Source organism: Typopeltis vanoorti, chromosome 20, assembly GCF_054136105.1.
Source record: "Typopeltis vanoorti isolate ZY-2024b chromosome 20, IOZ_Tvanoo_1.0, whole genome shotgun sequence".
Classification (NCBI taxonomy): Eukaryota; Metazoa; Arthropoda; class Arachnida; order Uropygi; family Thelyphonidae; genus Typopeltis; species Typopeltis vanoorti.
Window position 1 is genome coordinate 109057881 of NC_143568.1, and position 13491 is coordinate 109071371.

The following is a 13491-nucleotide window of genomic DNA, read 5'->3' on the forward strand; positions in this document are numbered from 1 at the left end:
AACTTTGTTGCAATGAGCAAATGGCCATAATGATTTTAATTTATACATATTCCCACACAACTGCTCACTTTTATAATGAGCGTACTAGATGGATATACCATAAAATTTTGTTAAATATGCAAACATTATTAATTGCTCAAGTAGATCCTAGAATACCCAATTCTGAGATATACCTTGACAAAAATGAAAGGAGAAATTAGCTTTACGACCACCTGCATCAGATTATAGGCTGGTTTATAACCTAATCTTGCTCTTGAGAATCAACTCCTACTCTGCCAACCCTCCAGCACTCCTCCTTCACCAAAACACTGCTACAACTGTAAAATCAGTTAAAAACAAACTCTTCTGTTGGAAACATGTCTAATAAAACAAAATGTCACTCAGTTGGGGAAAAAAACCAAAATTATTAGCAAGTCAGAACATGGTGTGAAAAATGTAGAAGTGTGTTAAATTTTTCTGTTCTCCTCATCAGTATTGTCATTGTGGAAGAATAAAGATGTTTACACATTAGCACCGGAAAACAACAGACCCTAAACAAACAAACAAAAATAAACCTTTACAAGGTGCGAGATTACAAATGTCAATGAAGCATTGCTTTAATGGCTCACTACACAAAGTGTTGGATTCTCAACAGACAGCCTGATCTTGAAGGCTCAAGAAGCAAAATTTGCTAAACAATTTGGACCAAATATTTTGTATGTAACAATGGTTGGATCACTGAAACCATGTTCATATTGTTTTTAATTATGAAGAAAAATAAATTGTATTGTAGTTTATACAAGCATCTTCATACAAATAATATCTAGGTATGTAATTATATTTTTTCTCTATCCAATACTTTTGTTTTCTAGAATCTATTTTTTATTGAGAATTAAAAAAAAAAAAAAAATAGGAGGGAGATTTAACTCATCACTGATATGGTGAGTAATGGTTATAACAAGGAACTTTTGTCAGTCTCATTTTTCAGGTCTCTCTCTCTGAAATGATCAGACCTCCCCCCCCCCCCCCCCCAATCTCAGGTATCCATTGGGTCAGTTCCTATCCTTTTTTGCTTCAATATTTTGCAAATCATTCACTTCCAATTCTGTTTAGCTCTACACTGTGTTTTAGCTTTACACCATTCACCAAAAGTCCCAGTCAAAGCCAACAATGCAAGTTAAGAAAAATTCACTATAGTAGTAGTAGCAGCAAACTGTCACTATAACAGATTATTTCTGTGATCCCTAAAAGTTTGCTATAGTCAACTGTAATTAAGTTTAATAGCTTCTTTTCATCAATTTTCTTCCAAATTAATCTATTATACTGTCATGTCTTACATCTGCTCTTCTAAAGTAGCAGTATTAAATCCATCAATCCATCTAGATCTTAATATTTTCCAGGGTTTTTATCTCCCTGCCACCCTGACATGAAACACCTGTTTTGCTAACCTTTCCTCTTCCATTCCATTTCAGTGACCATATTGCCTTAGATTACATTCTTGCACATTCATAAATGCTAAATGTCAAGTTCCTTTCTAATATCTTCATTTTTAATATGATTTTGCAATTGACGACATCAGTTCACTCCCCTAATATTTCTGTGAATTCTCAAAATTGGTTTGAACACTTTCCTGTATATACTTCTAGTTTAGTGTTTTGGTACATTTCTCTCTATTCCATAAAAATTTATTCATCTAGTTGCTTACATATTCTTCAGTAATATTAAAGTCTAGTTCTTTTCTGATATTTTCATTTTTAATCTAGCTCTGTTAATGATGTGCCCTCTGCTAATTTTTCTCAGAACAGGCACATCTATTTGCCACTCTCAGATTCATGTATTAAAAATAATTTGAAAATGGCTTAGTGTTTTGGCTGTTTTATTTTTCACAACTTTCACCACTATTATCTATTTCCATATTTAATTTGTCATCTTCACTAAAACTGTGCCTAATACTAGCCAAAAATGTCCAATTTGTTTTATAGCACTAATGAGAATACAACTGATGTTTTTTTTTTTTTTTCTTTTATTACTGAGTTTTTCATAGTAATAATTGACTCCACATAGTAATACATGTGGAGTCAATTCTCACTACAGAAAAATCTTAGGACACATAGGAAGAGCTTGTTAAAGAACAATGAATTTTCTTTAGAATAATACTGTTCCTAGGAAGCATTTGTTAGAGCTTTTTTTTTTTTTTTTTAAATTATGATTACATGCTATAGTGAGAGTGAGTTAAAAACTGATATCTCTTACTTGAATATCAAGTTTAATACCACTTTCCTTAACATCACGGTTTCTACACTTTATAAACAACAGTAGAGAGTGAGGGAGCATATTACCTTACTTATATTGTATTTAACATTGCATATTTCCAATGAACCAGGGATAAATATAAATGGAAGAAACATCAACCACATCAAATTCGCAGATAATATAGTAATCTGGCAGTATCCAAGCTACAATGAGAAAAATCAATCCATCTTTTAAATCAAGAATGTAAAAACTTTGGAATGAGGATTAATAGCAGTAAGACCAAAATAATGAAAATAGAAAGAGAAGCAGAAAACATCTCAATAACCCTGAAGAACAAACCCTAGAACAAGTAAAATCCTTTGTCTACTTAGGAAGCACCATTACACACAATTTAGACAGCACTAAAACAGTAAAGTATTGGATGGTCAAACATGAATCAACTAAACAACATATAGAACAATAATAAACTCTTGAAACATCTTAAAATCAAACCATTCAAAAGCCACGATCAATTCTACAGCAACATATGGAAGTGAGTCATGGTGACTCACTAAGAAGGAACTAGTCAAAGTGCATTCAAGGGGAATACCTAAGAAAAATAAACAAAACACACTGGAATGAACATAAAACCACAGAACAGGTAAAGCAGAATCTCAATTATTACGATAACCTCACAGACATTATTCTTCAGCAACAGCTCTGTTGGTTTGTCCCTGTCCAGAGAATGCCTCCTCACAGACTTCCAAACATCATGCTAAGTGGAAGAACAGGAAAGAAAATAGCATCCACACGGAAGACTGAGGGAAAGTTGGCTCAGATTCTTAAAAGGTAGAGGTGAATTCCCCAACTTCATTACTATGTTCGAGAAGACTGGAAGTGAAACCATTTGGAGACAGATTGCACAAAGGGGACTCAACCTGTCACCACACGGATGAGAACATTGAAATCATCTTTCTACATCCTTCAATTCTAATTGCAACTATAGTATATACTGCAACATATTACGTGCATTTGTGATGTTTTGAAAAGATCCCCCCTTCCCTTCTCATATGTTTTTTCAAGATTGAAAATACTTAAATAGAGATTCTTTTTCTATTCTGCAATTTGCCAAAGATAAAAATCTGGTCTGAATCTAGCTGCTTATTCTACAATTCTGTTTAGTCTTTACTGAGGTATGCTTGCATAAATTTTTCCTAAAACACCCAACAGGGAAATTCCTTTATAACTTCATGTCAAGTTTTATTTTCCTTTTAGTAGACAAGTAATGAGAGTTCTGTTTTAATCATCTGAGAATTCGATTTTCTAACAAAGCCTTCTTGTACAGTATAGCAAATGAAGAACTCGTATACCACCATGTTTCAAAATTTCTGGTCATCTACTATGGATGTGTTTTAACATTTCAGGTTTATAATGGCTTTTTCTACTTCTTTCAAAGTAATTACTTCAGACATGATAACTGTCTTATCTCCAGCTTTTATATCGCCTTTATAACATTAGAATTCTTAAAACTGAATTCAGCAAACAACAATGTTGCACTTATTGCTGAGCCTAAGTAACTCACAGAAACGTGTAATGAATTAGATTAGATTAGAATCATTTGCTTTAGAGGTCATTAAATTTTAGTAAGTTTTACATCTATTAAATGACAATATTCATTCTGTCAGTGTTGAATTACAAAACACATAATTTTTTAAGGGGTGCTTAAGGGTCAAAGCTGTATAACTGAGAGGAGACCTCCACATAGCCTTTAAAGGAATGCGGAGAACCGAAAAGGGCTTCTGACCTAATGTCCAATCCTCACCTTCTCGTGGTGTACCATGTTGGGTATCTACCTGGATACTGAACGAACAAGGATGGGTTGGAATTTTGGGATTTAGCTGACCAAATTGTATTCTTATTGGTTAAACCAAAATAAAAAATGATGGTACAACATGACAAAATTTCATGCCGGCTGGGGCGTCGCCCGGGTAAACAAGGCCCCCGTTGTTTTCGCCAGGGAACCAGGGTGAACAGCGAAAAGCCAGCTACTGGAACAAATCTGAAAACAAACCCCAACTCAACATCACCAGAGTTAAAGATCGGTACTATCAACGTAAGAAGCCTGAATGGCAAAGAAATGGAGCTAGCTGAGGAATTAGATAAGTACTAGATCGACATAATAGGGGTGACTGAAACAAAAAAGACAAAACTGGTGAGATCTTTCTGAGCAATAAATACAAATTATTATATTCAGGCAATGACAATCAAGGAAAAGGAGTAGCCATAGTATTCAACACAAAATACGAGGCTAATCTTCTTGAATGGCAGTCAGTCTCAAGTAGAGTAATGTGGGCAAATATGAGAATGGCAAACTGTACAATGAGACTTATTTGTGCCTATGGTCCCACAGAAGGTTCTACTAAGGTAGAAGTGGACGAATTTTTTGAGGCTTCAGAAAAAGCAACTGACACAATGAAAAGGAAAATTTGGTCCTTGTTGGGGATCTAAATAGCAGAGTAGGAAATGATTGAAAATATTTTGGGAAAATTTGGAGAAAAGAGCAAAGCTAATAATAATGGCAAATATCAGTTTGATTTCTGCTCAGGACATGGACTCGTTATTACTAACACCATGTTACAACATAAAAATGTGCACAAATTCAAATGGAGAGAAGAGACAAGGAATAAGAAAAGTCTTATTGACTATGCTATTGTTGATAGTGATGTTTTCTCCCTGGTGCAGGACACCAGAGTGTACAGAGGATTTGAAATTGGAAGTGATCACTATTTAGTCTTGAGTAGGATAAAATTGAATTTCATATTGAAAAGAATAACATGTAAGAAAGTTTTAAAGTGAATAAAAGTTGAGCAGCTCTCAGATGTGAACTGTAGACTAAAATACACAAAGATTATTGATGAAAAAATGAGAGTTTGAGAACAGGAACCAAACCTTGGAGATTCAGTGGCAAACCTTGAAGAAAGCTCTGCTTGATTCAGCTAGAGAGGCATGTGGTGAGGTTGTCTGCAAGGATAGAAAAATTAGAACTCCATGGTGGACACAGGAAGTTAAAAGGCAGTGAAGGAAAAGAAGAAAGCATATCAAACGTTTCTGGCAAATAAGTCAGGTTGTGCTCTTATAGAATACAGAGACAAATGCAAGAATGCTAAACACTGTATAAAACGAGCTAAACAAAAGTAATGGGAGAACTTTGGCAAGAATATAGAAAATAGATATCAAGAAGGTGTTAAAATATTCTGGTGGTTGTTGAAGAAGCTCAGGAATGGAGGAAAGAGTGCTGTAAAAGGAGTTAGAGATGATAAAGGTGACATGAAAACAGAAGAAAAAGATATCCTTGAAGTATGGAGAAATTACTTTGAAAAACTGCTAAATGAAACAAGCAGTGACAGCACAGTGGTAAAAAACACTGACCAGGCATGCAATCAGGAATACATATCCATACTTGAAGTAGAAAAAGCCATCATCAAAGGCTTAAAATGTGGAAAGACAGCATGAGTAGATGATATTCGACCAGAAATGCTGAAGTATGGTGGTATAAAAGTCTTACAGTGGCTGCACTGCATAGTTCAGAAAGCCTGGACAGAGGGACGAATTCCGGATGATTTTAGTAGAGCTCTCATAGTACCCATATATAAAAAGGGAAATAAAACTGAATGTGAGAATTACAGAGTTATTTCCCTACTGAGTGTTCCTGACAAGATCTATGCAAGTATACTTGAGAAATGATTGAGAAGAATTGTGGAAGAAAAGCTTGGTGAAGAACAAGCTAGATTCAGGCCAAATAGAGGCTGTCAGGATCAGATCTTCACTTTACGACAAATAGTTGAGAAAGCATGGGAATATAACAAAGATCTGTATTTAAGCTTAGTCGATTTGGAAAAGTGATACGACAAGGTGCCAAGAGAAAAGCTATTCAATATGCTACAGTTATATGGTGTCGATGGGGCATTATATCAAGCAATAGTTAGTCTTTATTTGAGTTGTAAGTCAGCAGTTAGAATTGAAGGAAGTACAGGAAGATGGTTTAATGTTAAATCTGGTGTCAGACAAGGATGTACATTATCTTCTCTGTTATTCATTATCTATATGGATCACATTAATGAAGGAAAGTAGTATTAAACATGATATCAAAATTGGAGATGTTAATGTCAGCTCTCTACTTTATGTGGATGATGTTATACATCTAAATAAATCCACTACAAGTCTGCAAGATTCTCTGACTAAATTGAATAACTGTTGTAATAGATATGGTATGAAGGTCAGCAATAAAAAGACAAAGACAATGAAAATAGGCAGAATCATTGAAAATGTCAACGGTGTTGTGAATGGAGAACCTGTGGAACAAGTAAAACATTTCAGCTACTAAGGCACGATTTTTACTGAAGATGGTGAATTACATATAGAAATAGACTACAGAATCAGGAAAGCTGGTATGGTGGGAAGTCAATTGAATAAATTCATATGGAATAAGAGAGAAATTAGTCGGAACACTAAATTAGCTGTATACAAGACAGTGTTCAAACCAGTTTTAACTTATGGATCTGAGAGCTGGGTCAGAAGTTAAACACTGGACCAAAGACTAGAGACTGCAGATATGAGAGTCCTGAGAAAGATTAGAGGCGTGAACAGATGGCATCAATGGCAATATCATATTAAAAACGAGGATATTAGGAAAGAACTTGAACATTGTCAGCATCCAGGAATGCGTTAGCAGAGCTAATCTCAGGTGGTATGGTCACTTAAACAGAATGGGCGATGAAAGATTAGCAAAAACATGTGTTCTCTGCCAGGTTGGCAGGAAAACGACTCAGAGGAAGACCAAGATATAGGTGGATTGATATGGTACAAAGTGCCTTAGACGATAGAAATATAAGATCTGATAATGTTGGAGTCTTGACAAGTAACTGACTGATTTGGAGGAAAATTGTAGATAGGAAGTTAGTAATGATGTAATTTTTTTCATGTAGTACTATCATATCCTGTACACCCCTCGAGGGTACATGGCAGGAATTTGATGATGATAATTTTTTGTAATTGATTTCTTTTAGTAATTCTATTGGACAAGTACACTTTGATTGTAAGTAGAATTTCCTAATCCCTCCTGGTATAACTTATATCTACAATTCACTGAAGTTGAAATATTCAGATAAAAATACAAGTGCTCGTGTCATTATTAAAATCATTCATGCATGTATCCAAAGCATCATGTTAGCTGAAAGAATTCATTACTATGAATGAAAATCAAGAATCAAAATTTCTAAGTAACTTACTTTAATAAATATATCCAATCTTGTACGAAAACTACCTTCAGATGGGCATTCTTCATCAAATTCATCATTGAATTCATAAGGATCTTTTGGCTTAGTAGAAATATCACCATCCATGACTTGGCCTAGGCTATCTTTATATGAATTTGGTAAGTATTGTGAAAATAAATCAGTATTACAATCCTTTTTCCCAGGTAAGTTCAACCTCAAGCATTTTCTTTTTGACTGAATGCCATTCCTGAAATTAATATAATTCAAAGTTTAATGATTAGATTAAATAACTACGAGTATAGAAGAATGACAGATGAATTTGATGATTTAAACTACAAAGAAGGTGAAAGTGGTGTGTACTTTGTTACTAAGAGATGGTTGGTTTAAGTTTCACTGACAGCTTAGGATCTTATACAAGAAATCTATTACTAAAAAAATCATGAACGATATTCACTGTTTGGTGTAATAGATACAGCTTACTTATTTGAGGCCTAAAATGACTCTATATCGATGTTAAAAGATGTGGTATGTCTTTTAACACCCATGTAGATTTTAAGATTTATGTGCATCCCAGCTTACTTCTAAAGTGAGTATGACTACAGTGAAAAAACATCAAAACAAAAAATAAATAAAATAGTCTTTCAAGTGTGCCATTAAAATACAGAAGTACTCATCATTATAATGGTACAACATGAAATGTCATTTCATTACTAACTTCGTATCAACAATTTTCCTCCAAATTAATCTGTTATGTGTTGATTGACTCCAATATTATCAAATCATATATTTCAATCTTCAGTCACCTAGATTTTGGCCTTCTTCTGGGTCTTTTTTTTCCTGCTATTCTGGAGATTAGCTCTGCTCACACACTTCCTGAATGCTAACAATGCCAAGTTCTATCCTAATGTTGTGATTTTTAACGCTACTATCACTGATGCCATTTGTTCATTCCCCTAATCTTTATTAGATCTCTCATATCTGTAGTTTCCAGTATTTGATCAAGTGTTTTTATTTCCTTATTTAATTTGCCACCTTTTCTAAAATTGTGCCTAAACACCTGAAATGTTTTACTTGTTCTATATGTTATCCTTTTAGGATGCACTTGATGTTTTCAATGTTTCTACCTATTTTCATCATCTTTTTATTGATGATTTTTGTACCAAATTTATACATATACTAAATTACAACAATTATTCAATTAATTCAGGGAATACTGTAGACATCATCTTCTTCTTCTTGGGTGCATCAATCCAAAGATTGGTTGGTTGCAGCAGTGCGTCATAACATCCTGTGCTCTCCTTTTTATTTCTTTATAGCTTTTAGCTTCAGTTATTGGGTTGCAGCAGTAAGTCATAGCATCCTATTGTCTGCTCTTCTTTTTATTTCTTCAGAGCTTTTAGCTTCAGATATTATCACTAAGTTGTTTATAAAGGAGATTCTTGGTCTTTCTCTTGGTTTCTTTCCTTCTACCAACCCCTCCATTATTTCTGTAACCAGTCTTCCATGCCTAAGGTGGTGTCCAATTAGGCTTTTTTATTATTGACGTGATTCACTAGTAACCGATCTTCTTGAACTATGTTTAGGACTTTTTCATTAGTCATTCTTTCTATATAGGTAATTCTTGTCATCCTTCTCCAGGAAAGTTCAAATGCCTCGAACTTTTTGGTGTCTTGTTTTGTTAACGTACAAGCCTCGAACAATGTAATGCTGTGCTCCATATGTGTTTTCACCAGTTTCTTTTTTAGTTGAATGCCGAGTTTTTATATTAGTAAAAATGTTTATTTTATTGTATGATGCCATTTTGGCCAAGCTTATTTTTGGTTTTATATCTGATTGGCTTCTTCCATCTTAAGTAATGAGACTCCCAAGGTATTTAAGGCAGTTACCTGTTGTATTGGGTTATTTATTTCCAAGTTTATTTTCTTTTAATTTTTAGGTTGTACTAAGTGAAAATTTCTTCCATCTTTGTCAGGGTGGATTTCAGTTTGTCTTCATTGTCAGCGATAACTGCTATATCATCAGCAAATGATAGCCAGTTAATTCCAATTATCTTAATTCCTGTTTCTATTAGTTCTGTTAATTTGTTTATTGCTTCTTCAATGTAGAGATTAAACAGTTTGGAGAAAGAGAACACCCTTGTCTTACACATTTATGTATCCTTGCTGTTTTTGCAGTTATACTGGATTTATTTTGAAGCACAACATCAATAGCATAAGGTAAAGTGGAGATTTCTTCTTCTTCTGCAGCTTGTCCCACTTAAGTAGGATTGCTGTTCTCAGTGAGTCTGCTCCACATCCTCCTGTCTTGGGCTGTAACTACATCCAAGTTCTTCATCAGCAAGTCCTCCTCCACCAGCTCTCTCCATCTTTTCTTTAGCGGTCCAAGCTTCCTCCTCCCCTTACATGACCTTTCTTCCCACATATTCATCCTCCATTCTCACCACATGAACAAACCATCTCAACCTTGTCTCCTGTATCTTCATTCCTAAGTTCTTAACTTTGACTATTCCCCTTACATAGTCATTTCTCAGATGATTCTTTCTGGTCACACCGCACATCCACCTAAGCATTCTCATCTCCTGCTGATGTTATTTTTCCTCAGGGCTACAGTTTGCATAGCATACATCATAGCTGGTCTCACTACTGTCCTGTAGATTTTGCCTTTTAGATTGATCGGCACCTTCTTATTGCATAGCACTCCAACCATCTCTCTCTCCAGTTCCTGCATCCCACTTCCTTCTCAGCCTCACCATCCTCTTTCATTGTTGAACCTATGTATCTAAAGTCACTGACCTTCCTGATGACATTTCCTTCCAGCTACAGATCTGTCTCCTGGTTGCCATCCACTTTGCAACACATATACTCTGTCTTACTTCTGCTCAGTCTTATACCCTCTCTTCCAGTACTTTCCAGTTTAGCTCACTTCTCTTGATTCTGCACACAGTACAATGTCATCTGCATACAACACTGTCCAAGGTGCATCTTCTCTCACCTCCTCCATCACAATATTAAACAGGAAAGGACTTAATGACCCTCGATGCAAGCCAACTGTCACTTGAAAACTTTCTGTCTCTCCCAGGTAAGTCCGAACTCTTGTCTTCACATTTCTGTACATCTCCTGCATCAACCTGACATATTTCTACAGTACCTTCTTCTCCTTCAGACACCTCCAGACTTCTTGCCTCTCCTGCTGTTTCTCTTGAAACTTTTCCGTCATCTGCTGTAACCCAAAGATAGCATCTATCATCGATCGACCAGGCATGAAGCAAAATTGCTCCTTTGCAATCTCCAGATCTGACATCAAACTTTATTCCTCTGTAATTCTTACAGTTTTGTGCATCCCCTTTACCCTTGTAGATGGGACAAGAGTACTTTCCCTCCACTTCTCAGGTATATTTTCCTGTTGTCAAACTTTTGTGAACAGGTCCCACAGCAGGCCTCCACTGGGATCATGTCAGGGCCCAATTCTGGCATAAATCAGAAAGAGAACTGGTAGAAATTTTCGGATGAAAGAAACAAGTAGACTGAAAAATTGGGACTAGAAGAATGGGGGAAAAACCTGGCCTGAGTGATATAGCCCACAAGGGACTGCACCAACTCAATGTAAGCCTTCATAGCTCGGGTTCACAGGTCTACCCCCTCCTATATGGATTAGCCATGAACCTGTTACAGACAAACGAAATTCCCCCCCCACACACTTCCACTGTACTGATGTTCTGCAACATCCCCTTATAAGGTTGCTCTGTGAGTCCTCGCATTTTCCTCATTCAAAAGCCCTTCAAAGTATATTCTCCATCTCTTTCTTATATCCACATCCCTCCTTAATACTCTTCCTCCAGAGTCTTTGATCTGCTTCACATGTAAGATGTTCTTTGATGAGTTATTTCTACATTTTGCCAATCGATAAATTTTTTCTGTCCTTTCTTTGTTTCTAATTGATCATAAAGAGCTTGATATGCCATGGTCTTTGCCTGCACAACAACTCTATTGGCTTTTCGCTTTTTCTGTCTGTCCTCTTCCAATCTTGACTCATCCCAATTCTGCTTTGTCTTCTTCTTAGCCATCACTGCTTCTTGTACATTATTATACCACCACCCATCCCCTTTCTGCTCTCTAATCTTTCCAGATGTTTCACTAAGCACCTCGACTGCATAGCTCAGAATTGCTTTTGAATTATATCTCCACCAATCTTGAACACTTTCTAGTCCATCGGAAGTCCTCTCTAACACCCTCTCCCTTAAATAGTTCCTCACACTCTCTTCTTTTAAGCTAAACCACTTAATTGTCCTCATCCCTTGTTTTCCAAAAGGTTCTTATCTTCGAACTTATTTTAACGTTCGCACACAGCAGCCGATGTTGCTGCACCACTTGATCTGTTGGGATTACTTTACAATTTGTTACTTCTTTAAGATGTTTTCTTCTAGTTAAAATGTAGTCAATCTGTGAACTGCTGTTACCACTTCTAAATGTTATCAAATGTTCTTCCCTCTTGCAGAAAAACAAGTTCACAATTTCCAGCTCAAACGCTGCTGCGAAGTCAACAATCCTCTCTCCTTCCTGGTTCATCATTCCCACTCTATGGCTGCCATGAATGCTTTCAAAGTCCCTATTCTGTCTTCCTATGCGTTCGTTCAAGTCTCCTCCAACAATCGCTATCTTGTTTTCTTCCAGTTCACTCATTTCTGCATCTAGCATGTTCCAAACTCATCTTTCTCCTCTGCTGTACAGCCAACTTGTGGGGCATATATACATAAAACAACCACTTACTCTTCTCCACCAGTTTCATTTGAATGATTCTGTTGTTCCTCCTAACAACTTCCAATACTTTGCCCTTCATTAAATCATACACCACAATTCTGACACCATTTCTTCTTCTTTATTCGCTCCAGAGTAGAACAATTAATTCCAATCTCCCAGTTCCTTCACCTTTTCCCCCTTCCACTATGTCTCCTGCATACACATAAAATGTCCCACTTCCTCTTCCTCATCATGTCTGCCACCTCTCATCCCCTTCCAGTCATGCTTCCAACATTTAATGTTCCCACTCGCAGGGCTCACTTCTTTAACTGCATCCGTCCTTGATGCGGCAGCCCTTGTCCACATCTTGCAGCTGTGAGTCACCTAAGGGGTAACGATATCTCCTGTATCACTTTCTTTTCGACTCATTTGATCATAGCTAGAGCTGGCAGTGAAGTTTTATGACCAGATGCCCTTCCTGATGTCAATCCTTGCCATTTATCCATACTCGGGACTGGCACCTATTGGGGCTAGCTTGCTCCTTCGGTGGCAGCATAAGATGAAATGATAGCAAAATAGGAAAGATTCATCCCTAGCCCTTGAATACTCTAATAGCATTGGGGGAAGGAGCAAGAAGCAAAATAAAGAAGGGGAGGTTCTGAGATTAATACCTCCAATTATGATAAGATTTAATATAATCCATACAGATGATGAATAGCAGTGGACATAATGTGTAATCTTGTCTCACACTTCATTTAACAACATCAAATCATCTATTTTCCTGTACCTTTTATATTGTAACTGCTGACTTACAACTGAAATACAGACTATGTATTGTTTGATATACACCCTCTATCCAAAAAGAAACCGAACTTTTCGAAAATAGAAGAAACTAGCGGCTCCATATCTTTTTGTTGTTGAAAGCGGCAACCTTCATTAGTGTTGTGTTAACTGTTTATGACTTTTGTTTCATTAGAAGCCGAGTTATAGTGCCAAGAGTGACAGTGTGTTTTGACAAACGGTCGGAAAATGAGTTTCAAACAAAGAGCTGAGATTGACTTTTGTGTTAAACTTGGTAAAAGTTTTACCGAAACGCATCAAATGCTTCAAAAAGCATACAGTGATGAATGCTTATCCAGTACTAAAGAAGTTTACAAGTGGTTTAAATGATTTCAAAGGGGTCGTGAGAAGCTCGAGGTAGACGAAAATCCGAGCCGTCCAAAAACTGGACCGAGCAAAGTTAACATCCAAAAAGTGCATGATTTCAT

General features: G+C 36.2%; 1 protein-coding gene across 1 annotated transcript in view; it reads right to left on the minus strand.

Annotated features, from left to right (window-relative positions):
- Window positions 1-13491, minus strand: part of LOC150095783 (mediator of RNA polymerase II transcription subunit 13-like) — a 237279-nt gene that overhangs the window by 93500 nt on the left and 130288 nt on the right. The window contains exon 10 of the mRNA XM_090409956.1: window positions 7500-7734. Coding sequence (XP_090266082.1) covers window positions 7500-7734 — 235 coding nt within the window. The remainder of the gene's footprint in view (window positions 1-7499; window positions 7735-13491) is intronic.